This window comes from Magnolia sinica, chromosome 7 (genome assembly GCF_029962835.1).
Source record: "Magnolia sinica isolate HGM2019 chromosome 7, MsV1, whole genome shotgun sequence".
Lineage (NCBI taxonomy): Eukaryota > Viridiplantae > Streptophyta > Magnoliopsida > Magnoliales > Magnoliaceae > Magnolia > Magnolia sinica.
Window position 1 is genome coordinate 84659216 of NC_080579.1, and position 23402 is coordinate 84682617.

Consider the following 23402-nt stretch of genomic DNA (forward strand, 5'->3'; position numbering starts at 1 on the left):
CCACTTGTGCATACCACACACCTCCCTCTGCGATTTTCTTGTCTAGGAATTACATTCAGGAGGGGTCACAAGTCATTTCGGTCGTGACAAGACCATTGCCCTAGTGGAGGATAGGTTTTATTGGCCAAGCCTCAAGCGAGACGTGGCCAAAATTATAGGGCAATGTCGTACTTGTCAACTGGCAAAGCAAATGAAACAGAATACAGGATTATACACACCTTTGTCAATCCCATTCATCCCTTGCCAGGACATCAATATGGACTTCGTGCTTGAACTTCCCAAGACTATTCGGAAACAAGATTCCATATTTGTTGTCGTGGACCGTTTCTCTAAAATGGCCCACTTCATTCCTTGTTCTAAGACCTCCGATGCATCTCATGTTGTTAAGTTGTTCTTTAGTAAGGTCGTCAAACTGCATGGGTTACCAAAAACCATAGTGTCTGACCGCGACGTGTGCTTTATGAGTTACCTTTGGAAGACACTATGGCACATGATGAATACTAGACTCCAATTTTCTTCTGCCTACCACCCTCAGACCGATGGCCAGACTGAGGTGGTTAATAGGAGCCTAGGGAATTTACTTCAATGTTTAGTAGGGAAGCATACCAGAAGATGGGACACCGTACTACCCATAGACGAGTTTGCATACAATAGTTCTGTCAATAAGTCCACATGTCTAAGTCTTTTTGAAGTCGTTACTGGTTACAAGGCTAGGAAGCCTATTGATCTTATCCCCATGTCAGTCTCATAGGCCATCAGAGTGCAGAGTCTTCCGCGCATCACATACATTCATTGCATCAAGAAATCAGGTGAAAGATCACTACTAGTAATGAACATTATAAATCTTCTGCAGACCAACATAAACGTTTCAAAGGGTTCAATATTGGGGACTCTGTGATGGTCCACATTAGGCCCGAGCGGTACCCTACAGGGGCCATTGGTAAGTTACACGCGCGTAGCGCTGGGCCCTTCAAAATTATAAAGCGAAACGATCTCAATGCGTATGAGGTAGATCTTCCACCTTCCATGGGAATTAGTTCCACATTCAATTTGGAGGATCTAGTTACTTTTCAGGGATCCACTGATACTTTGTCTAGCCCTTCGCCCACCCATCCTGATTCTCCAGATTTACCCCTTGATCCATGGCCTTTTCCCGACCTTTCATCTCAGTCTCTGCCTCCCATACCTAGCCTTCACACACCCAGAGAAGAAATTGAGGACAGCCTAAACCATGAGATAGTTTCCACTTCGGATGGCGGATTTCAGAAGTACCTAGTTAAATGGAAGTCACGCCCAGCTTCAGACAGCACGTGGCTCACTGAGGAGGAGCTTTAGAGACTTGATCCTGACACCCTGGAGCAGTTCAAGAGTTTTATTTCGCCAGTGGCAAAATCTTCGCAGCCGGGGAGATTTGATGAGGACATCGTGCTCACACACGGCACCCCCCTACACATGTACGTACGCAGGACCCCACCATCGATCTGGTTCGATAACGACGTCCAGGGAGGGCCTCCTAGCTAAAAGACGAAGTTTTGGTTCAAAAGGGTGGGCCCGATAGTCAAGAAAAACCCATCATGGGACCTCATGATCGTGGCCCACTCATCGGATTGATGTCATATTTTAGGTTTTGTTTATTGTTATTATTTAGAACATCGTGAATGCTTTTAATTTCTGTTTGGTTTTTATTTTAGTTTACTTCACCGCCAAGTAATAATTTGCACACATGGTGCGAGTTTTGGGGTATAGAATTTTCCCTATAAATAGGCACCCCTTGTAGTTCTTTTCATTCATTCAAGCTTAATTAAAAAAAATCTTGCTTTATTTTTCTGCTCTCTTCGTGAATTGTAGAAGAATTCAAAAGTGGGTGCAAAACTCTCCCTTTTCGAAGAGCTAACTACGTAGTGTGAAGCCACATCTATCCCCATCCGTCCCTACCCTCTCCCATCCATATACCTCATCTTTTATCATCATTATTGCTTTGAAATTCCCAGCCTTTGCAACTATTCATCCCCCTACAGCCAATTTCCATAATATGGACCTGTAGGAGGGTTGAAACTTCAGCGGAGCACTACGCCTCAACCTTACGTCAGATCGTCGTCAAACTTTAAGGGATTGGAGGTCTCCCCTGGCCGACCAAGGCCTAGGTGTCACTTTGGGGAGGCAGGCTTCCATCACACGTGCGGCCAGCCCACCCAGGCACGTGCGTCAGCTCCGGGTCACCATTTGCATGCAGGAGCTTTCTCTAGGTCAGGTTTTCCTCTTTTCAATTCTATTTCCTAAACTCTAGCCTTAGTTTGCATTAGCCCTAATTTATTTGCCCCTTTTTTTCACCCTAGGGTTCCTTAAATTGAAATTAGGGAATCCCTTGAATTAGGGACTGATTCTTATGCATATGTGAATGATTTCTATTTCCCTTTAACATCATTTGGCTTATAATTTTTATTGGTCCAGCCCTAGCCTGTGTCAGCCTAGACGCGCATAGATTCCCCTTTCATTGAATGTTTGGACTATCATGTGGGATGTGGAATTTGTGTAATTGTTTCTGAATTGGTATAATCTAAGCCAGAATTCTTGCACATCATACTTGAATTTCCTGCATCAGAAGAAGTACTATGAAATGAATTTCCCCTATGGAGACACTGAAAACATCCATATAAACATCTTGAACTGGGGTATTGGCACGCTACAAGTCCTCCAAAATTTTGATACAAGTTTCGTCCCCCACCACATGCAATCCCTTAAATGAACTCCTCATATTCATGTATTTTACACTCCAAATCCCTACTTGCAGACCATAACATTTTCCAAATGCTTACATTTCCATCCCGTGTCGCTAGAGCCATTTTCCGAGAAGCACCCTGTTCATGGATCTTGAATCTTTAATGCCAATGGTAGATTTTTATTTTTATTTTTCTTCTCATCCAATCCTTGATGCAAATAGAATGTGAATGGTTTTTATTGGAATAATGACTTGATTTTATGGAATCTTTGAGTGGATGTGATTTTCAGGAATTAGTGTCTACCAATCCAAGTATATAATACATACAATAATTTTAAAGTGAGTGTTAATTTCTTAGTGTTATAATTAGTTCAAGAGCTAAAATTATTAAAAATCAATACGTAGCTATATATCATGTGTGGTATAAAATACATTAAAAAGAATATTCCTAGAGCCTCCGGGCATGCACCCAGAAGTCGCCTAGCACCTCAAGCATTGCCCCCCCGGGGGGGGGGAGCTCCTTTCACCAACTGTGGGAACCAACAGCTCGCTTGATAACCAGTTGGATTGCAGGGCCCACTAGTCTAATCATACACTTTTATAAGGCCTGTCTACAAATTGCAGGCGCCTTTAGAGGGTTTGGCCAAACTATATACCCAAAACAGTCATACGGTTCATGTGTATAGAGGCATAGATTGCATCGTCTCATTTCTCAGTTGGATTGGACCTTAGTTCCCCTTACTTTAAGTATTCTTTGTTATTGCAACTTGAGTGGGGTTAGAATATTCTAGAGATCCCTTTCTAGATTATTCTAGATTGTATTTGTAGCATTTTAGAGGCAAGAGATCCATATGTATGGAAAATATTACGTGATTATATGACTGAGTGGATAAAGTTATTGTTTAGTTTCCTGCAATTGATTCTAGCCTAGGAGAGTGATTCTTCTAGAACATAGCACAGTAATGCCTATAGATCCCTCTGGTGTGACTCCTTGGGTTTTCCTTGTGGTGTGACGCCACACATATATCCCCTTTCCTCCCTGTATTTTATTTTCTATTCTGCTGCAAGAAGATAGATCATCAATTTCGGGGCAACAATTGGAGGATTGGATCACCTACAAGGGGTACATATTCAATCAATTCAATTATAGTTTGATTTTTCAATTGTGCTACATGAAAATAGCTGTGGGGCTGAAGTCTGCAGGCTTCGATGACTGCCAATTAGGCTGACATTGTTTGTTACGTAAAGGAGATTGGAGAAGAACCAGGTCTGACAGTTCTTCACATTTCCAAACATATTAGAAGTTCATGTAAGTGGACCCTTTGTTGCACTGTCGTGAAATTTGGCACTCCAAAGCGCAGAAATGAGCTTGGGAGAAGTATTCAATGACATAGGATCATTCGTGTAGGAGAATAAACAACAATTCTCTTCGAGGCATAAGCAGGATAATACTCAATGTGAGACATAAACTTCACAATGACGACTCATATGAGTTTAATAAACACACTCAAGCAGGAAATTACGCAGAAACAATGATATGGAATAAGTAATTGCAGTTACTCACCCCTACTACATGAGCAAAAAAATTAGTGGCCCCTTCTCTTGAACCTTTCCCAACAGAACCAATCTCCAAGACCTAGACAAGAACATCCAACAGCATAATCAGAACGAAAATGCTCCAAACGGATTACAATGCATGCAAAGCACAGTACCCACCTCCCCGGCAGCTAGACCTAGGATTATCACCTCAGATATAGTGCCCTGGGATTTTATAGAGCGAGGTGGTTGGCTAGGGTTTTTAAAGCCTGCTCACCTTGGCATTTCCTGGGGCCTAGGCAACCACCTTCATTCCAAGATGGCTGATAGGGAGTATAAAAGTTGTTTATTCCTCTCGAAATGTCACCCCTTGTCATGGGAAGAAAAGAGTTGACATTTCACCTATTTTAATAGTCCAAGCCCCTTTAAACCCTCAAAAAATAGGGCTGTCAATGGGCCGGGCTCGGGCCAGGAAAAATCAAAATTTTGAAAAGGCCCAGCCCAAGCAGTTCAAAATCCAGGCAGAAGCCAACCCCAGGCCCAGCTGTTGAAAACACCTCCTCACTTGTATCTTCCAACACCAATGACAATATTGTTAGTATAATATCTTGGATTACTCATTACTCTTTACATGTTAGTTATTGTGTGTGTGTGTGCACTATCACAGGTTCAGGATTTAATGCTTATGATAGTTTTGTTCAGTGTTTCTTGTATCGCCAATATTATCTGTATCATAGGTCAAAAATATAGATATAGGGGAATTAATAAAAATAAACTGATAATATTGCCGATATCTCACGATATACAAAATATCACAAGACATCAGCATGTGTTCCGTCGTCATGTGTAGAGTATTGATATTGATACTACATGCATAAATACTTCATGCATAAATATAATGTAACAAAATTATATTACATTCCGTCATCATGTGTTCTCTTCCTAGGGCTGTTTCAACAACTCTCGAGTTGTTTGCAAACAATTCTCATATTTGTGGAAGAAATTGCAACTCAAGGGTGTCACCCCAAGTTGAGGAAAAGATGAGGAAAATGCAATTTATTAACACATATTAACATGGATTTCATGCAGAAAAAAATATAATTTTGAGTGGTAGAGGAAATCAAGGTATTTAATAACGGTAACAGTGGCCGTTACGGCCACCGCTGTTACCATTATGGAACAAGATATAATGGCCATTTCAGCCCCGTAACGGCCGTTATAGCCCTTTTTAAAAAATGTATATCGCTACAGGCAGTGTTCGCAATATCGATAATATTGGCCAATATTATCGTTATCGCAATCCAGCAATACGAAACCCTTTGGAAGAGACTTAGAAATAATAATAATAATAATAATAAGGAAATACTTGGTATTGATCAATATATCGCTAAATATCGGTCGATATCCCTAAATATCGCACGATATCTCTAAATATCGTGTGATATCGACGATATTATAACTTTTATCAAGATTTTTTCACCGATAACGTTGTACAACACCTACCTAGTCACGATGCTACTGTAGCCACCTACCAAATTTGCCGATAAAAAGGCCGGGATATCGGGATATTCGAGACAGCATAAATATTCAAAAAAAAAAAAAAGGGAAGCTTTCAACAAGGTGGATTTGGTACCTGAAAAAGGGTTGGCTCATATCAAAAGCTTCATTTGGTGGGCCATTTGAATCAAAGCGTTGTGCCATTTGTAGATGAGTGAATCTCCGTCTCGAGCTAACCCAATCGAAGAAAATATCTCGTTCTCTTCCTAGGGCTATTTCAACAACTCTCGAGTTGTTTGTAAACAAATCTCATATTTGTGGAAGAAATTGCAACTCAAGGGTGTCACCCCGAGTTGAGGAAAAGATGAGGAAAATGCAATTTATTAACACATTAACATGGATTTCATGCAGAAAAAAATATAATTTTGAGTGGTAGAGGAAATCAAGGTATTTAATAACGGTAACAGTGGCCGTTATGGCCACCGTTGTTACCATTATGGAACAGGCTATAACAGCCATTATAACCCCGTAACGACCGTTACAGCCCTTTAAAAAAATATATATATCGCTACAGGCAGTGTTCACAAAATCGATAATATCGGCCGATATTATCAGTATCAAAGTCCAGCAATACGAAACCATCTGCAAGGGACTTAAAAATAAATAAATAATAATAATAATAAGGGAATACTTGGTATTGATCGATATATCGCTAAATATCGGTTGATATCCCTAAATATCACACGATATCGCTACATCTCGTGTGATATCGACAATATTATAAGTTTTATTGGGATTTTTTTGCCGATAACATTGTACAACACCTACCCAGTCATGAGGCTACTGCAGCCACCTATCAAATTTGCCGATAAAAGGGTCGCGATATCGGGCGATTCGAGACGGCATAAATATTTTTTTAAAAAAAAGCTTTCAACAGTGTGGATTTGGTACCCAAAAAAGGGTTGGCTCATATTAGAAGCTTCATTTGGTGGGTCATTCAAATTAGAGCGTTGCACCGTTTGTAGGTGAGTGAATCTCCATCTCAAGTAAACCCAATTGAAGAAAATATCCCAAAAAGTTTGGAAAATTTCCGAGATTTGGGTGGGATTTGGGGGTTTTAGGGTTTCGGAATCCCGAACCCCTCTCGCATGGCATCCCAAAATGGGCTTCAGAGCCCTTTTAATGACGCATGCATAGCCGATTTCCGGCGCTGGGATGCTAGGTGGGTTCCACCTTGATGTTTATGAGGAATCCACTCCGTCCATCTGTTTTCCAAGATCATTTTAGGATATGTAACAGAAAATGAGGCGAATCCAAAACTCGAGTGGGCCGCACTAGAGGAAACATTGGGGATTCAGTCACCACCGCTGAAACATTTTTAAGGCCACAAAAGTTTAGTATGGGGCTAAGTGTTTTGTGTTTTCACTTCATCCCAGTGGGAATGACCTTATAAATGGGTTAAATGGCATACAAACATCTAGGTGGAGCCCACAAAGGTTTCAATGGTAGAAAACCCCTTTCCCTAGTTTTCCCTCTCATACGGCCCACTTGATTTTTGGATCCACCTCATTTTCTGGCGCATGTCCTAAAATGATGTCGGGAAACAGATGGACGAGATGGATTACTCACAAACATCAAGTGGGCCATACAAGAGGGAAAACTGGGGAAAGAGTTTTCTACCGTTGAAACCTTCGTGGGCTCCACCTCCATGTTTATATGTCATCCAACTCGTTTATAAGGTCATTCCCACTGGAATGAAGTGAAAACACAAAACACTTAGCCTCATACGAAACTTTTATGGCCTTGAAAATGTTTCAACGGTGGTGACTGAATCCCCACTATTTCCTCTAGTGCGGCCCACTTGAGTTTCAGATTCACCTCACTTTATGTCACAGACGGACAGAGTGGATTTCTCACAAACATCAAGGTGGACCCCACCTAGCATCCCAGCACCGGAAATCCACTACGTGTGTCGTTAAAAGGGCCCCGAAGCCCATTTTAGGAAGCTAGGCGAGAGAAGTTCGGGATTCTGAAACCCTAAAACCCCAAAATCTCAGAAATTTTTCAATTTTTTCAGGATATTTTCTTCAATTGGGTTAGCTCGAGCCGGAGATTCACTCACTTACAAACGGCACAACGCTCTGATTCGAATGGCCCACCAAATGAAGCTCCCGATCAAAGCCAACCCTTTTTCAAGTACCAAATCCACCCTATTGAAAGCCTTTTTCTCCCTTTTTTCTGATTTTTTTGAACATTTACGATGTCTCGAATCTCCCGATATCCCGACCCTTTTATCAACAAATTTGGTAGGTGGCTACAGTAGGCCCAAGACTAGTTAGGTGCTGTACAGCATTATCAGCGAAAAAATCCAAATAAAATTTATAATATCGTCGATATCACACGATATTTAGTGATATCGTGCGTTATTTGGGGATATCGACCGATATTTAGTGATATATCGATCAATACCAAGTATTCCCTTTTTTAAAAATTTCTAAGTCTCTTCCGAAAGGTTTCGCATCATTGGACTGCGATACCGATAATATCAGCCAATATATCGGCCGATATTATCAATATTGCGAACAATGCCTCCACCCAATCTCTTTTGGACCTTCCCCTTGCCCTTTTAGAGCCTTCAACTTGAATCGACTCACTCCTAACTAGTAAAATTCTTGGCCTCCGTTGCTTATAGCCAAACCATTTAAGTCTACTTTCGCTCATCTTATTACCTATTATTACTACGACTAAATTCCCTCAAATATGTTCATTTCTAATTCTATCATTCCTCGTATTGCCACTCATCCATCTCAAATCCTCAACACAGCTACACTCATCCTATGAACTATTCCTTAACTGCCCAACATTCTCTCCCATAAAGCATGGCTAGTTTTAAAGCTATTCCATAAAATCTCCCCCACCGGTGTGAGGTAATCCCAATAAACTCCAGAGGCACATCTCCACTCGATCCACCCATCTCTAATTATACGAGCAACATCCTTCTCAATCTCTCCACTCTCATGAGTTATCAACCCAAGATATCAAAAATGACCGTATTAGGACACTTCTTCCTCAACATTCTTAACTAATTCCTCAATTCCACTCCTATCGTTGCTAAAATTGCATTTCATAAACTTTATTTTAGTCCAACTTATTTAAAACCTTTAGGGGGTGTTTGGCGCATGGCATTGGGAAGGATTAGGTGGGATGGGATTCAAAAAACATAATTATTACACATGGAAGGGATTGTCCCCTATTACCATGGGATAAGCTTAATTTCATGCTATATTTGTAATACGGTGGTACATTGAATGGATATACCCACTATAATTTGAATCTATTGAGAATAGCACATGTTATATCCAAACCGTTCATCTGTTTTGTAACCTCATTTTGTGGCATGGGCCTAAAAATGAGGCAGATCCAAAACTTATGTGCCCCAAAGAAGTTTTCAATGGTAGGTATTCAATCCTCGCTGCTTTCTATGGTGGGGTCCACTTGAGCTTTAGATCTACTTGATTTTTTGGCCCGTGCTCTAAAATGATCTCCAAAAATGGGTGGACGGTGTGGATATAGCCCACACATCATGATGGGACCTACACAACTTGCTAACATTGAGTGGAATTGGCACAGGACCCAATGCAATTCCATCTAATCTAATTCCAAGCATTTCCATTCTTCCCAAACATTGAGTGGAATTGGCACGGGACCAAATGCAATTCCATCCCACCTAATCCCATCTAATACCATGCGCCAAACGCCCCCTTACATTCTAAAACATCCCTTCATGGTTCTAGTTTAGAGTTTACCCTCGTCCTAGTCTCATCTATCAAATGTCATTTGCAAACAAAATACACCACCAAATCTCGTCCTACAAATGCTTGTTAACACATCCATAACTAGCATCATCATCATCTAAGCCTTATCCTAATTAATTGGGGCAACTACACGAATCGTGTTCCGTCATTCCACTCTATCAAGGGCCGGATCTTAGTTAGACCATAGGTATCGAGTCTTTTCTTACTACCTCCATACATGTCCTTTTGGGCCTTCCCCTTGCCCTTTTAGAACCTTCAACTTGTACCAACTCGTTCCTCTTAACTGACACAATTCTTAGTCTCTGTTGCACATGACCAAACAATCCAAGTCTATTATCCCTCATCTTATTACCTATTGGTACTACTAGATTTCCTCAAATGCATTCATTTCTAATTCTATCCTTCCTCGTCTTGCCACTCATCCGCATTTAGGTTACACTCATCCAATGAAAATGTTGTTCTTTAACTGCAAAACATTTTGTCCCATAAAGCATGGCTGGACTTATAGCTATCCTATGAATTTTCCCTTTCAGTTTGAGTGGTACACAAGGATCACATAAAACTACAGAGTCACATCAACATTTCTTCCACCCAGCTTGAATTCCATGGGAAACATTCTTTTCAATCTCTACACTCCCATGAATTATTGACCCAATGTATCAAAAGTGGTCATTTTGGGAACTTCTCGTGAGCGATCTTAATTAATTCCTCGTTTTCACTCCCTATTATTACTAAAATTGCACTCCGCATACTACACTTTAGTCCAAGCAACATTAAAATTATATTCTAAAGCATCCCTCTATAAATCTAGCCTAGTGTCTACATCCTCCCTCATCTTGCCAATCCAAACTATGTCATTTGCAAACAACATGGGCCAAGGGATCTCTTCCTTCGAATACCTCGTTAATTCTTCCATAACCAATGCGAAAAGGTACAAACTCAATGTTGACCCCTAGTGGCCTACAATAATCGGGAACCCAATTATCTCATCACTATCGGTCCTCACATTTGTTACTTTTTTTTTGAGGTAGAAGATCTCACATTTGTTACCACTCCCTTGTGCATATCCTTAACAATGTCAATTTATCCTCTAGATACTCATTTCTTTTCCAACAACCATTAGATTAACTCTCTAGGGACTATCGTATGCTTTCTCTAAGTCAATAAACACCCTATGGAGATCCTTCCTCCTCTCTCTATATTTCTCCATCAATTGTCTAAATGGGAAAATAACTTCAGTTGTAGACCTCCCAACCATGAACACAAAAATATTTTCTGATACATTCGTCTCATGCCTTAGTCTTTGCTCAATCACTCTCTCCTAAAGTTTCATGGTATGGCTCATAAGTTCAATCCCACAATAGTTAGTGAAGCTCTACATGCCTCCTTTGTTATTATAAACCGGAACCACGGTACTTTTTCTCCATTTGTCCCAACATTTTCTTTATCTTACAATCTTGTTGAACAACTTCATCAAGCAAAATAATCTAGTATCTCCCATACACTTCCAAACCTCTATTTGATATGCCATCTAATCCAAATGCCTTTCCTGTTTTCATCTTCTCAAAGCTTCTTTCATTTCAGATGTCCTAATCCTACGAAAGTTAACTATGGTATCTAATGTCATTTGATTTTATTTTATGGTTCTTTCGATCCCTATGCTCTCAGAGTGGTTGCTCTTAGAGTGGTTGTCATTTAACAAGTTCTGAAAATAGCTTCTCCACCTTTCATTGATCTCATTGTCTTTTATTAGTACCAGCTAGTCATTGCTCTTAAGGCATCTAATATTATCTAGGTCCTTAACCTTCCTCTCTCATTTTTGCAAGTTTGAAGATATCTTTCTCACCTTCTCATCCCCAATCTATTGTAAAAATCATAATAAGCCTTACTTTTAGATATGGGATCAATGCCAGCACTTGTTGGAAGCCTACAGTAACTGGAAGCTCACCCTCACACTTGCCACCACTCCCTCATACATATCCTTGATCATGTCAATGTTCTTTATATCTTAATCATGCTTCTCTGAGTCAACAGGGACCTATGAAGATCCTTCCTCCGCTTCCCATATTTCTCCATCAGTTGTCTAAGTAAGAAGATAGCCTCAATGTTTGACCTTTCAAGCATAACTAAATTGATTTTCCGATACATTTGTCCCATGCCTTAATCTTTGCTCTATCATTCTCCCAAAGTTTCATGGTATGACTCATATGTTTAATCTCACAATGGTTAGTGCGGCTCCATATGAATCTTTAATTAAAACTGTCCAATTGTTAAATTGACTTCAAATCAATCAAATCTAAGTTACCTGCAACTCAATCTAAAAAGATTTGGCCACTTTGTAATGATCTAAAAAATAGAAAAAGCATATCTAGAAAATCATCCCCCAAAATCTTTAGAAAATTTTCAAATAAAACAACCGTATCTTCAAAATCAGTACCTCCAATCTTCCAAAAATAATAAGCTGGTGGTTTCTGAAATTTAGCCCCCAAAACTAGCAGAAAACAACCCAAATTTCACAAGAAGTTGCACCCCATGGTAGGCCTTGGGCCTATACATGAATGAGGAACCATGGTGGGCATTGGGTCTCAGATTCATGTTAATTTTTTATGTTGAGTTGGGCCATGGTGGACGTTGGGCCTTGGATTTATGTTAATTTTTTATGTTAAGTTATTATTTCCACATGCATTGCACAAACCAAAATTGCATGTAGTAGACGACTGGTTTCAAGTAAGACAACCAAGAATTACATGAGGAAGACATGGATAAAAGCCAAACCACTCCAATTTAGAAACACCATCTCTGAGGATGAAATTTTGCTAACCAGAGAGAAATACCTGTTCAATTAGTGTGATGTTAAGGCCACTAACAACATCTGAACCCATATCCAGTTCAGCCAGAAACCTCCGGCTCCCCAGATATCCCCATGCTTCTCCAGTGAAAACTACAAAAACAAGCTGCACAATGATACAGTGGAAACATCAGCAAAACATCAAAATACAATAAATGAATAAAGAAACCTCGGAACGGATGAGCCTCTATCATGCCCATTGTAAAGAGCAAGGAACAACGGATGAGCCTCCATCATGCCCATTGTAAAGAGCAAGGAACATAGTCAAACATATATCCGGTGTTTTAAATATCAACGATTTCGGCCGATATATCCCACGATATATCTTGTATACCACCAGTGCGATATGAAACACAAGAGTAGTGTGATATATCCTCCATGTTCGATCTGGTGAGCATTTTCGAATTTCGATCCTTTTATTTTCTGTAAATCATGTTAAATTGGTGTCAAATTGTTACAAATCCATGATTTTTTATGCTTTGCATGAAAAATCATGGATTGAGAGCTTCGATTTTGAGATTCAGAGGAAATGGGCCGCATTGTAGAAAATTGAAAAAAAAAAAAAAAAAATCAAAATTTCCCAATTTCTCGCAAATCGTTTGCAATCTGTGTCTAACATCAAATCAAACATGTGTGTAACCTAATCTAGTGATTCTTCTTTTGCTTTTGAAGTATTCGTTGTGTTTCCACACATCTTCTTACATTTATAAATTATATGAATAGACATTGAATATACTTGCATCAATTCAGTTAGACAATGCTTAGATTAGGAACCCATACAAAGAAAACCTGTTATGTGTACTTGTTTTTTGTAATGTTTTTATTTATAAGTGTGTATTGATGTCTTTTTTAACAATCACTGAAGTTTCATTGAAAAATTCAACCAATTTCCACATGTTTCCAACAACAGCGATACATTACACAATACAACCGATATATCCCATGCGATAACCGATACGTATCCGTATCCCAAGAATGCAATACGTAACGCGATACCGATATTTCGAACACTGCATATATCAATGCACCCATCAATCATGAATTTAAGAGTGCAATAGCAGCTATTGAAAGAAAAGGAATAATCACTAAAAAAGCTCATAAGATGAAACAAACTGCAAGAATGAGTAACTAGATGAAATCTTTTATGATCATAAGCAACTCAGCTGACATAAACTTGGAGTCACTACCATCAAACAGAACATTTTGGGCCCATTGGTCAACTTTCCTAGAAATGACTATCTTTTTGAAAACAAGCAACTGCAGTTATGTGCTTTGAGATGAGAAAGTGGACTGATCTTTTAAGATCACAAGCAACTCAACAGATATAACCTGGAGTCACAAAACACAAGAGTGTCATCAGCATATTGAAGGTGGCTAATTTGCATTCCCACCTCTGACACTCTGAAGCTGCTAATTAAACCAGTCTCCTTCCCTTTATGCATCATCTTAGAAAAGCCTCCCCCAAAAATGATGAAGAGATAAGCTCCTTTGTTACCCTTCCAAAATAAAATAAAATTTGAAGAGAAAAGGCGATAATGGGTCCCCCTGTATGATACCTGTAGATGCCCTAGAAAAGCCTTTCGATGAACCATTTACCAGAGAGAGAGAGAGAGAGAGAGAGAGAACATAGCAGATTGAACACAGGAACTCATCCATCCCCTCCATTTCTGACCACAGCCCAATCACCCAACCATACAGTCAAGAAATTCCCAACCTACATAATCATAAGCATTTTCAATGTCAAGCTTACAAACTAGCCCTTTCTTCCCTTTCTTGTGTATGGAGTCAATACACTCATACACAATAAGAACACTATCCAATATTTGTCTGCCCATCACCCTTTTTCCGACAATCTTTTCCCTTCAACAACTAAGTTGTTACTCCTATTGCCCTAAGCCCTTGCGCTAGCAATACTATGGAAGAAGTGAGTATTCTTATCTCCCTCTTTTAGCCGCAAAGCTCTTGATCTTTGCCTCCATCTGATTTCCTCCTCTTTAACACGGTTACAGTATTTTAAGTTTAAGCCATCTCTTTTCTCCCACTCTTGAACCAACAAATGCCCAACTTCCTCTTTAACATCTGGCTCGTGAATCTCCTTCAATAATACATCAAACTCTACCTCCGAGCCCCAAGAACCTCTTTCTTCCAGGTTTTTAGCTTCCCTTTCAACAACTTGAGCTTTTGGCTTAATCAAATCCAGTGGAGCCTGCGACCTCAAAAGAATACCACTGCTCTATGACCATATGCTCGAACCTAGCAATCTCCATTTTCTCTAACCTAAAATTAGAAATACACCCGAGTGCTTAGTGTCTCTAATAGTACAATGTTTTTTCATGGCTGCAACTGTCTAGCCAATTAAAACACATAATAGAGATTAAACTGGAATATAATAATAATAATAATAATAATAATAAGTTCATGAGCATAAGTCTCAAGATAACATCAAAGATTTATGTGGGTCTCTATGACAACTCCAAATTCCTTGACTAAACTGATGACCTGACCAATGTTTATAGTAAGCTAAGTTGCAAGTTTTTAGATTTTATCACCTTATGACATATTATCATCATAGAATACGTCTAAAAAAGCAATTAATTTAAACATTGAAAGAGCAACAAATGTTTTTTTTGTCTTTTTAATGATACTTTATTCCCCTTTTCTTTCTGATAGATATCTTTTTGAAAATGTTCTACATATGTTACTGCCTAATAAGTCAGTAGTCCACAATAACAGAGCAGATTTAGTAGAGTTCAAAATCATGAGTTTCCCTCCACTCCATAAACCATCCCCCCTATATTGAACATCGGTTAAGTGGTCCAACCTGAGATGATAGCAGGTCTTCATTCGATGGTTTATTTCATATGTTTTAGAGAAGCTACCATCAAATAGAACAAACTGCATCTGTCACAAAGTTAGCATATAGTACCTGTTTCCTAAGCTCATTCACACCATCAATATGAGAAAGAGCATCAACTGCAGCCAGCAATGAAATCATTCCCTGAAAATTTTCCAAATATAAAACACTGATTTGTTATTGAAGAATGTCAAAGGAAAAAAGCTAAATTGTTATTTTTATTTTTATTTTTTTTAAGCAGATTTGAAAATTGTGATTTGGCCACTTGAAATTACAGTTGCCCCTCCAAAAAAAAAGGACTCGAACTTACAGATAAAGGAGAATCGGCACCAAGACTTTTGTCGCGAAAAAATGATGCAGAGTCCAGAGATGTCACTACTAATATGATAGGCTTGGGTGGTTTAAGTGATGAAACATTAATTGGTGGTAGCGACGACCAAACACTGCCCTTCATATGTCAGAAATATGCAATTGAAGGTTAAAGTGAAGAAACCACATGCATAGTTGTCATAAAATTGCATGGCAAAGATAGACTAGCAGTTATTTCGTATCTTTGAAAATACAGGAAGCATTTGTTACAACAGCATATCATTGGCCCAGCAGGGAAAAAAATTTCTGTCAAATCCTGTGTTTGTTTTAAATGCCCCTTTTATTGTGGATAAAAATGTCCCTTTTCTTGTGGATAGGAATAGAATTGTGCACATGATGGCTGAAAGTGGTGGTAGTGGTGGTTGACATAGACACGTAGTAGTAGCAGCAGCAGCAGCGATAATAGTGGTAATTATTATAAGATGGTGACAAAGCTTTTCATAAACTCATCTTTTTAATGCAAGAAAAGCTATTGCCTTGTTGAAAATGCAACCTCATAAAGCATAAAGTCATATACTTCAACCTCCCTCCACTACTTAACATGGAATACAAGAATATGATTAGCTAGAAAATTTAGTACATGTCGATTCTACATTCCCAAACCTTGGCAAACTACAAAGCTATTTAAAGCATAGTTTTGAATATCAATATTGTATCAACTGATACAGCCATATCGTATCCATATTGGTCTGCAATGATACACAACACAGGGTCGAATTGGCCCACGCTAGAAGAAATGGGTCATATAGACTGAAATGGGAGGCTTCTTTTTATGATTTCAACTGTAAAGGAAGCTTAAAAAGTCGTTCTAGACTAGATCTAGGCTATCTTTAGGATCAAAACAAAAGATTTAAGTAGGATTCAAAGAATCAAAGTAGAATGGACCATTATAGGAAAATTAGAAAAAATGGTAAACCATCTCTTTTTTGTGCATTTTCATCTTCTTCTTCTTTTTATCTCAATGTAATGGGCCCTAATTCACCAAATAGTTGCTTGATTTGTGCTCAATTAGACCCATTTGGTTGACTTTCAACGAGCCATGCCAACATACAACATATAATCAAATAGTGGTCTGATATGCCAATATATACATGTCCAAAAAACCCAAAAGAGAGAGAGAGAGAGAGAGAGAGAGAGAGAGGAAATTATACATTCTTGAATATCTCATTTGGTACCTTGTTCTGCCATTTTTCCTTAATTCTTTGACCATAAAAAATTTCAACCGATCGGTGTTTTGAAAAACAATTGCACATCCAGTAACTGTCAACCCCCATTACGCGTTATGGGGGTGAATAGGTCCAATCTGTAAATTTTGTGTAACACCGGCCGTATCGGCCAATGAAGGTGTATCAGCAACATAACAGGGTCACGTATCAGTTCCAGACCCATATGTAAATATCAACCCAAATTTGAGTTGCAGTTTTTTTTTTTTTTTCCATTTTTCTTATGCATTTGACTTTTGGAGAGTTGTGGAGGGTTTCTAACCAAGTTTTGACCAAATCCTACCCATTTTTTAAGATGAAAGCATGAAAAACTCATAGATCCATCCAATGAATCGAAGTTCCGGTGACCATTTTGTGGAAAATCAAAGAATACGTAAAATATCAGGGTTTTTTTTTTCTTTCTTGTGCTTTTGTGTTATTTAAACATAATTAGACCAACTCATGCTTGATTTGTGTTCGATTTCAGCATGTTTTTGTTATTTTTTCTGATTTTCACTTTGTGGAAAAAAAATAGGTAAAATGTCAGTTTTTTTTTTCTTTCTTGCTGCTTTTGTGTGATTTGAACATAATAAGACCAACTCATGCTTGATTTGTGTTTGATTTGAGCATTTGAGCATGTTTTGTTAATTTTTCTGATTCTCATTGTTTTATCATAATTTCCAATGATTTTCTTCTTTTTTTTAAATGTTTCTTGTAATCACACATGCATAAAATGAGGGTAGCCTTGATCTACAGTTTCATGCATTCAATCAGTTGTTTTAAACATTTTTATTTTATTTATTTACGTATTGGTAGTTTTGGCCATTTTTGGGCCATTTTTTACAATTAAAAATGTTATAATAAAAAAAGTAAAAACCAAAAATACATCATCCCATGGTAGACAATTGGTTAGCGTAATCTATTTGTCTAGGTTTCTGCATATGAAAGAAAGGCAAATGCCATTTTGCACTTATCTTGAAGAGAATAGGAGAGATTAGTGGCACTGCTGATCATTGACATTTCACGGATCATAAACAAACCATTTATCCAGTGTTATAAGAAAACAACTTAAAGAAGAAAAATTAACAGCATGGAACCTCACCTGTATCCACCTAAGGGCAGACAAGACTGTTCCTTTAGACAGGTTTCTGAATCATGAGTTCCAATTTTGGTTGTCTGAAATCAAGGTTGCCTTTATTAGAAACCATTGGCCAGAGGAAATAAAATAAACTATGTGAAGAATGTTACTATCTCAACACAAACAAAGACATCTTATGAGGAACTCATAGCCCATGGCAAAGCCTGTACCTGCATGACCAGATCAAACTCTGCAACATCTACAGGATACGCTTTATTGCTCTTCTCATTCTTACTGGCAATCTGCACGTACAACAATGAAGCAGCCCATGACCAATGTTTTAAATATTGACGATATCAGCCGATATATCTTGTATCCCACCCGTGCGATACAAAACACACATGTAGTGCCGATATATCCCACATGTTCGATCCGGTAAGCATTGTCAATTTCAGATCCCTTTTTCCTTGTTGAAATTATGTTAAATCTGTGTCAAATGGGTATAAATCCATTGGTTCTTCATGCTTTGCACGAAAAATCATGGAGTTGGAGCTTTGATTTCGATATCCGTTGGTTCTTCAGGTTCTTAATGTTTTTTTTTTGGAAATTTTCCTTAAACCAGTTATCAATTGAGACTAATTTCGAAGTATTTAGGAGTATTTGATGAAATGATTATCACATACACTCTAATTTTGAAATTTGAGTGTAAGTGGTCTGATTTAGGGGAAATTTAGGGAAAATTCTAAATTTCCCCAATTTCTCCCAAATTGCTTGCAATTATGCAAAACTTGAAATCAAGTATGTATGAGGGCTGATCTACTGATTTATTAAGTCCTTGTCAATTATCGAAAATAAAAATCATTTTTTAATTAAAAAATTATTAAAATATTAATTTTGTTTTTCAAAATTTCCCTTCAACCAGCTGTCAATTGAGAAAATATCAACGTATTTAGGAGTGTTTGATGAAATGATCATCACATACACTAAATGTTATGCATTCAATTTTAATATAGCTGCGTTAGTTCAGTCAGATAGTGCATAGCTTAGGACCCTATACAAAGGAAACCTATTATGTGCACTTCTTTTTTAAGATGTTATGATTTAAAAGTGTGTATTAAGGTCTTTTTTAACAATCCCTAAGTTTCATTGAAAAATTCAACCATTTTCCCAATGTTTTCCCATGTTTCCGAAGAAGTGCGATAAATTATCCGATAGAAACGATATATCTCATGCGATAACCAATACATATTTGTATCCCAAAAATGCGTTACGTAACGCGATACCAATATTTCGAACACTGCCCATGACTACAAATGGTAAAATATACAATTAAATGCCTCCATAAACATGGACCTAAAAGCCCGCTGGTGTCTATAACACAACAAGAAATGCATTGGTAAGCAAGAAGTTCTGATTAATTTATTCAGCAAAATATACCACAGCATTTGCAACTTGCAAGACTTAAGGGGCCGTTTGGATCCTTGTGTTTGGAAATGGATTTCCGTTGAATCCAATGCTTGGGAACTACAATAGGGACTGCAATATCTCAGGATTTATAAGTCAATGTAGAATGCCCAAGAGCAGTGTTATTGCAGAATATAGGAACTGACCCCCAACCAAAATCAGAAGTGCCCCTTTGTTTGGTAGTTTTGGTTTCTTTTAGTACTCATCTTCCTTTTATAGTCTGTCAACAAAATAACAAGGCCCAAACCATATTGAAAATACACCTTTTTGTTTGACAGTTTTGGTTTTGTAACCAATTTTTTAGTACTCTTCATTCTACAGTATCAAAAAAATAACAAATTTACAAAAACACAAGATTTATGATTTCAAGTTCAAGATGTCAATCAAACAACCAATCTGTCAATCAAACAACCAATCTGTCAGTTACAAGAGTAACAAATCCACCGTTGACTACTCCCCAGATTCATAATTTCCCCAGAACTACCAATTCCCACCATCCAAATGGCCCCTAAATGACCAATGCAATCAGCAGTACCAGCACTGTCAAGCAAACATTGAAACCATTATATAGTTGCACAAAGCATGAAGCAAAGCAGCAACAAATTCGGGTGCAGGAGCAGGGAAGCATCTCATTTGACATGTAAACAAGTATATGTAGGTGGGAAGTGGGAGCAGAAGCGAGAGTACGAACAATGTATTACTCTTGCAGGATTAGAATTCTACAATAGAAAGCAAAAGTAAAGAACAATGGATTACCTCTTGAATGATTAGAGTACTATTCTTAGAGAGTAAAAATACAGGGAAATTGTAGCGATCCCACATAATGCCAGATCCCTGCAAATATTGACTGGTATTGTTGATTTTGTTTCTTTAACAGTAGTTGCAAAACCATAAATGCAAGTCAGTTCATTACTTAATTCATCAATTGGGTGGTCTCATTCAGAAATACACCTTCCATGTTGTACCATTTAGTGACTTACAGCAGGATTCCATTCATAACTGGGTTTCTGGTATGGTGCAAATTCAGCTTGTGGAAATTTTTCAACCGGTGAAAATCCTGCAAGGAACAAAAGATTTACCATGGTTATTGATTTTTAGTGTCAATGACCTCATCTCCTTGGGTCAAAGTGCAGTCATAAATGATGAGCAAGAAAGTACTTTGCAAACCTGGTAAATCATTTTGAACTACAGCCTTTGATTCAACTAAAACTCCAGCTACTTTTTGTGCAAAATTCAGATCTTTTGATACCCTGGACAAAAGAATTGAGTAAAAGGACCACTCTTCGTTAATGATTATATGCTAGAAATTTTGCAAATGTACATCATATCTCAGAATAAAAAAATATATCAACAAGCATCACTCTTTATGACATACCAAGATGATCTAAGCAAAACAACATGCAGATAAAGGTTAGCTCTAGCAATGACTATGATTTGGTTCAAGAAAATGCATGAAAATGACTTGTGGCAACCATATAATGATGAGGGCTACATCATTTTCTTATGCTTGATAGCCTAGTATAATGATGGCAATCAAGGAGGATTGCTTCACATAATATAGAACAGTTCAAGCTCATAACCCTGCCTTGCCCATGGGGCTGTCTATGGGTCCCCTGACATGTTGATACCCAATTTATCCAATCCAATTTAATTGGATTTGGGTCAAGCCTTCCAATGATTCCAATACAATAACAAATCAGGTCAGGTCAGGTGCCTAATATATGATTATTTTGGTTTTATCCTTATCTAATTATAGTTATCATTTAAGGTCGCGCACACAACTAACTGATGATAGTGTTAGTGTCCAATTGGCACCTAAATGTAGACGTGTAAAGTGTGTACCATGTCCAACACATCCAAAAGGTTGCCCACCATGAAAGCAACCTCGTGCAAGAATCATGTCAATCAACTGATCAGGTGGGCTGCACCATAGAACCACCTGATGAGAGGTTTGACCCATATTTTGCAACAGGTGACCTTCATAATGGGGCTAACCTGTAGGCCAGGTTGGATCCTACACATATTTGATACATTAATATTTAGCCACTAACCCAGACGATGACACTGTGATCCAACCAGTTGTATGTGAGCATCCTCTTATCTAATAAACATACAAAATATTTGCACTATGATCCAAATCCAAACCTAAATCCCAATTAAGGATCCAAACTTATGCAGGGCCATCCGATCATCAAAAAGAGTCCAAAAATGAATCCTAGTGCTAGCCTATTGAAGATCAGGCCCAAATCAAGGATCTAATTCTCTATGGAGCCCACATGACCAATCAGATGGCCAAAAATAACAACTAATAGGTTTTTGGAGCCCACAAGCCCATTTGAGAGTTCTTTTGAAGGGTGTATTTTCTTTTTCTTTTGAAGATAGAAATATTTGAGAGTTCTTTTCGAAGGATGTATGTACAAACCATGTGAGTAAAAGGGGTTTTCATACAAACTGTAGAGGCCCTACATGAATAGTTTAGTACTAGCAGAACTCATTTAATTGTTTATTTTTGTTTGGTTTATGATGCAGGACAATTAACCACTTGCTCTAAAAGCTCGAACTGTTAGAGTATGGCGAATTAATCCCTTTTATCTCATAACCCAGGCCCCACATCTCATGGGTTAGGACCTCGGCCGAACCCCTTTTGTGGGCCCCAAATCACATGGGTCGTCCACCCTGAGTGTGTCCCCGCATCCCACGAGCTACCCCACTCGAGCCCGGTGTGAAATGCGCATTACTCACCCCTAATAAGGAGTCTCGAACATGAGACCTCCCCCGTAGGCCCCAAATCGCATAGGTCACCCACCCCGAGTGTGTCCCTGCATCCAACAAGCGACCCCACTCGAGCCCAGTGTGAAAATACCCCTGCATTAATCACCCCCGGTGAAGAGTCTCGAACATGAGACCTCCCGCTCTGATACCAATTTGATGCAAGACAATTAACCACTTGCTCTAAAAGCTCGAACTGTTAGAGTATGGCGAATTAATCCCTTTATCTCATAGCTCAGGCCCCACATCTCATGGGTTAGGACCTCGGCCGAATCCCCTTCGTGGGCCCCAAATCACATGGGTCGTCCACTCCAAGTTTGTCCCCGCATCCCACGGGCTACCCCACTCGAGCTCGGTGTGAAATGCGCATTACTCACCCCTGGTAAGGAGTCTCAAACACAAGACCTCCCCCGTGGGCCCCAAATCGCATGGGTCACCCACCCCGAGTGTGCCCCTGCATCCAACAGGAGACCCCACTCGAGCCCAGTGTGAAAATGCCCCTGCATTAGTTTACTCCTATTACAAGCATACTTGGGGGAAAAAAAATTTCTAAAAAAAATTAAGGACCAACAGGACATAAGTTGAGGTTTAATTTTAATTGAGTTTCTTGAAGATAATACTTTATATACATAGACATATGCATGGAATAGACACTGAACAATTCGATTGAATGAAAATCCCTTTCTTATGTTTTATGAGATTGGAGATACCTCTACAAGTGTCTTTTCTTAAAATCCTAGAGGTGAGACACCCTTACAGCCTGTTTGATAAGCAGGAATCCTAAACAGAAGAAAAGGAAATCTGTTTGACAAAACATTTTCACCCGTTTGATTTGCAAAGAAAACCATGGATTCTAACGAGTAATGATCATTAGCCTTTACCATAATTGCATTTCTCAGGTACAAGAAACAAGGTAACTCTTGTTTCATGTATTTGAGATTTCCACTTGTAAAACAAACCCCTAAAAGTGGAATCCACTTCTTTCCTATAAAATCGCCTGGTGGTGGAAATCATTGTTAAATTTTCCTTTCTTTTCCTTAGGATTCCTACTTATCAAATAGAACCTTAGGTTATCTTAGAGGTGAGACTACACAATTCTATCCTTGCTTATGTCTTCTTCTATATTTTCTCCATGTTTTCTGGTGCAAGAGGTGATTTTCAAGTTCGAACTTCAAAAGCAACTAAAGGTGAGGAAACTAAGCCCTAATCAGTACAATCAATAACCCTACACCTGCAACTTAATTTATTTTC

The 23402-nt window shown here is 38.6% G+C and overlaps 1 protein-coding gene across 3 annotated transcripts in view; it reads right to left on the bottom strand.

The window, feature by feature from the left end:
* LOC131251587 (nicastrin) overlaps nucleotides 1–23402 on the bottom strand; it is a 45351-nt gene that overhangs the window by 13582 nt on the left and 8367 nt on the right. Inside the window, exons 4-12 of one of the 3 annotated variants that reach the window (XM_058252361.1) lie at nucleotides 20541–20632; nucleotides 20363–20439; nucleotides 20139–20216; nucleotides 18149–18220; nucleotides 17943–18016; nucleotides 15580–15712; nucleotides 15342–15413; nucleotides 12402–12521; nucleotides 4284–4355 (exon numbers count right to left, since the gene is read on the bottom strand). In XM_058252361.1, the coding sequence (XP_058108344.1) occupies nucleotides 4284–4355; nucleotides 12402–12521; nucleotides 15342–15413; nucleotides 15580–15712; nucleotides 17943–18016; nucleotides 18149–18220; nucleotides 20139–20216; nucleotides 20363–20439; nucleotides 20541–20632 (790 nt within the window). Of the gene's footprint in view, nucleotides 1–4283; nucleotides 4356–12401; nucleotides 12522–15341; nucleotides 15414–15579; nucleotides 15718–17942; nucleotides 18017–18148; nucleotides 18221–20138; nucleotides 20217–20362; nucleotides 20440–20540; nucleotides 20633–23402 lie in introns of all 3 variants that reach the window. The other 2 variants (XM_058252363.1, XM_058252364.1) reach the window with 2 other exon arrangements.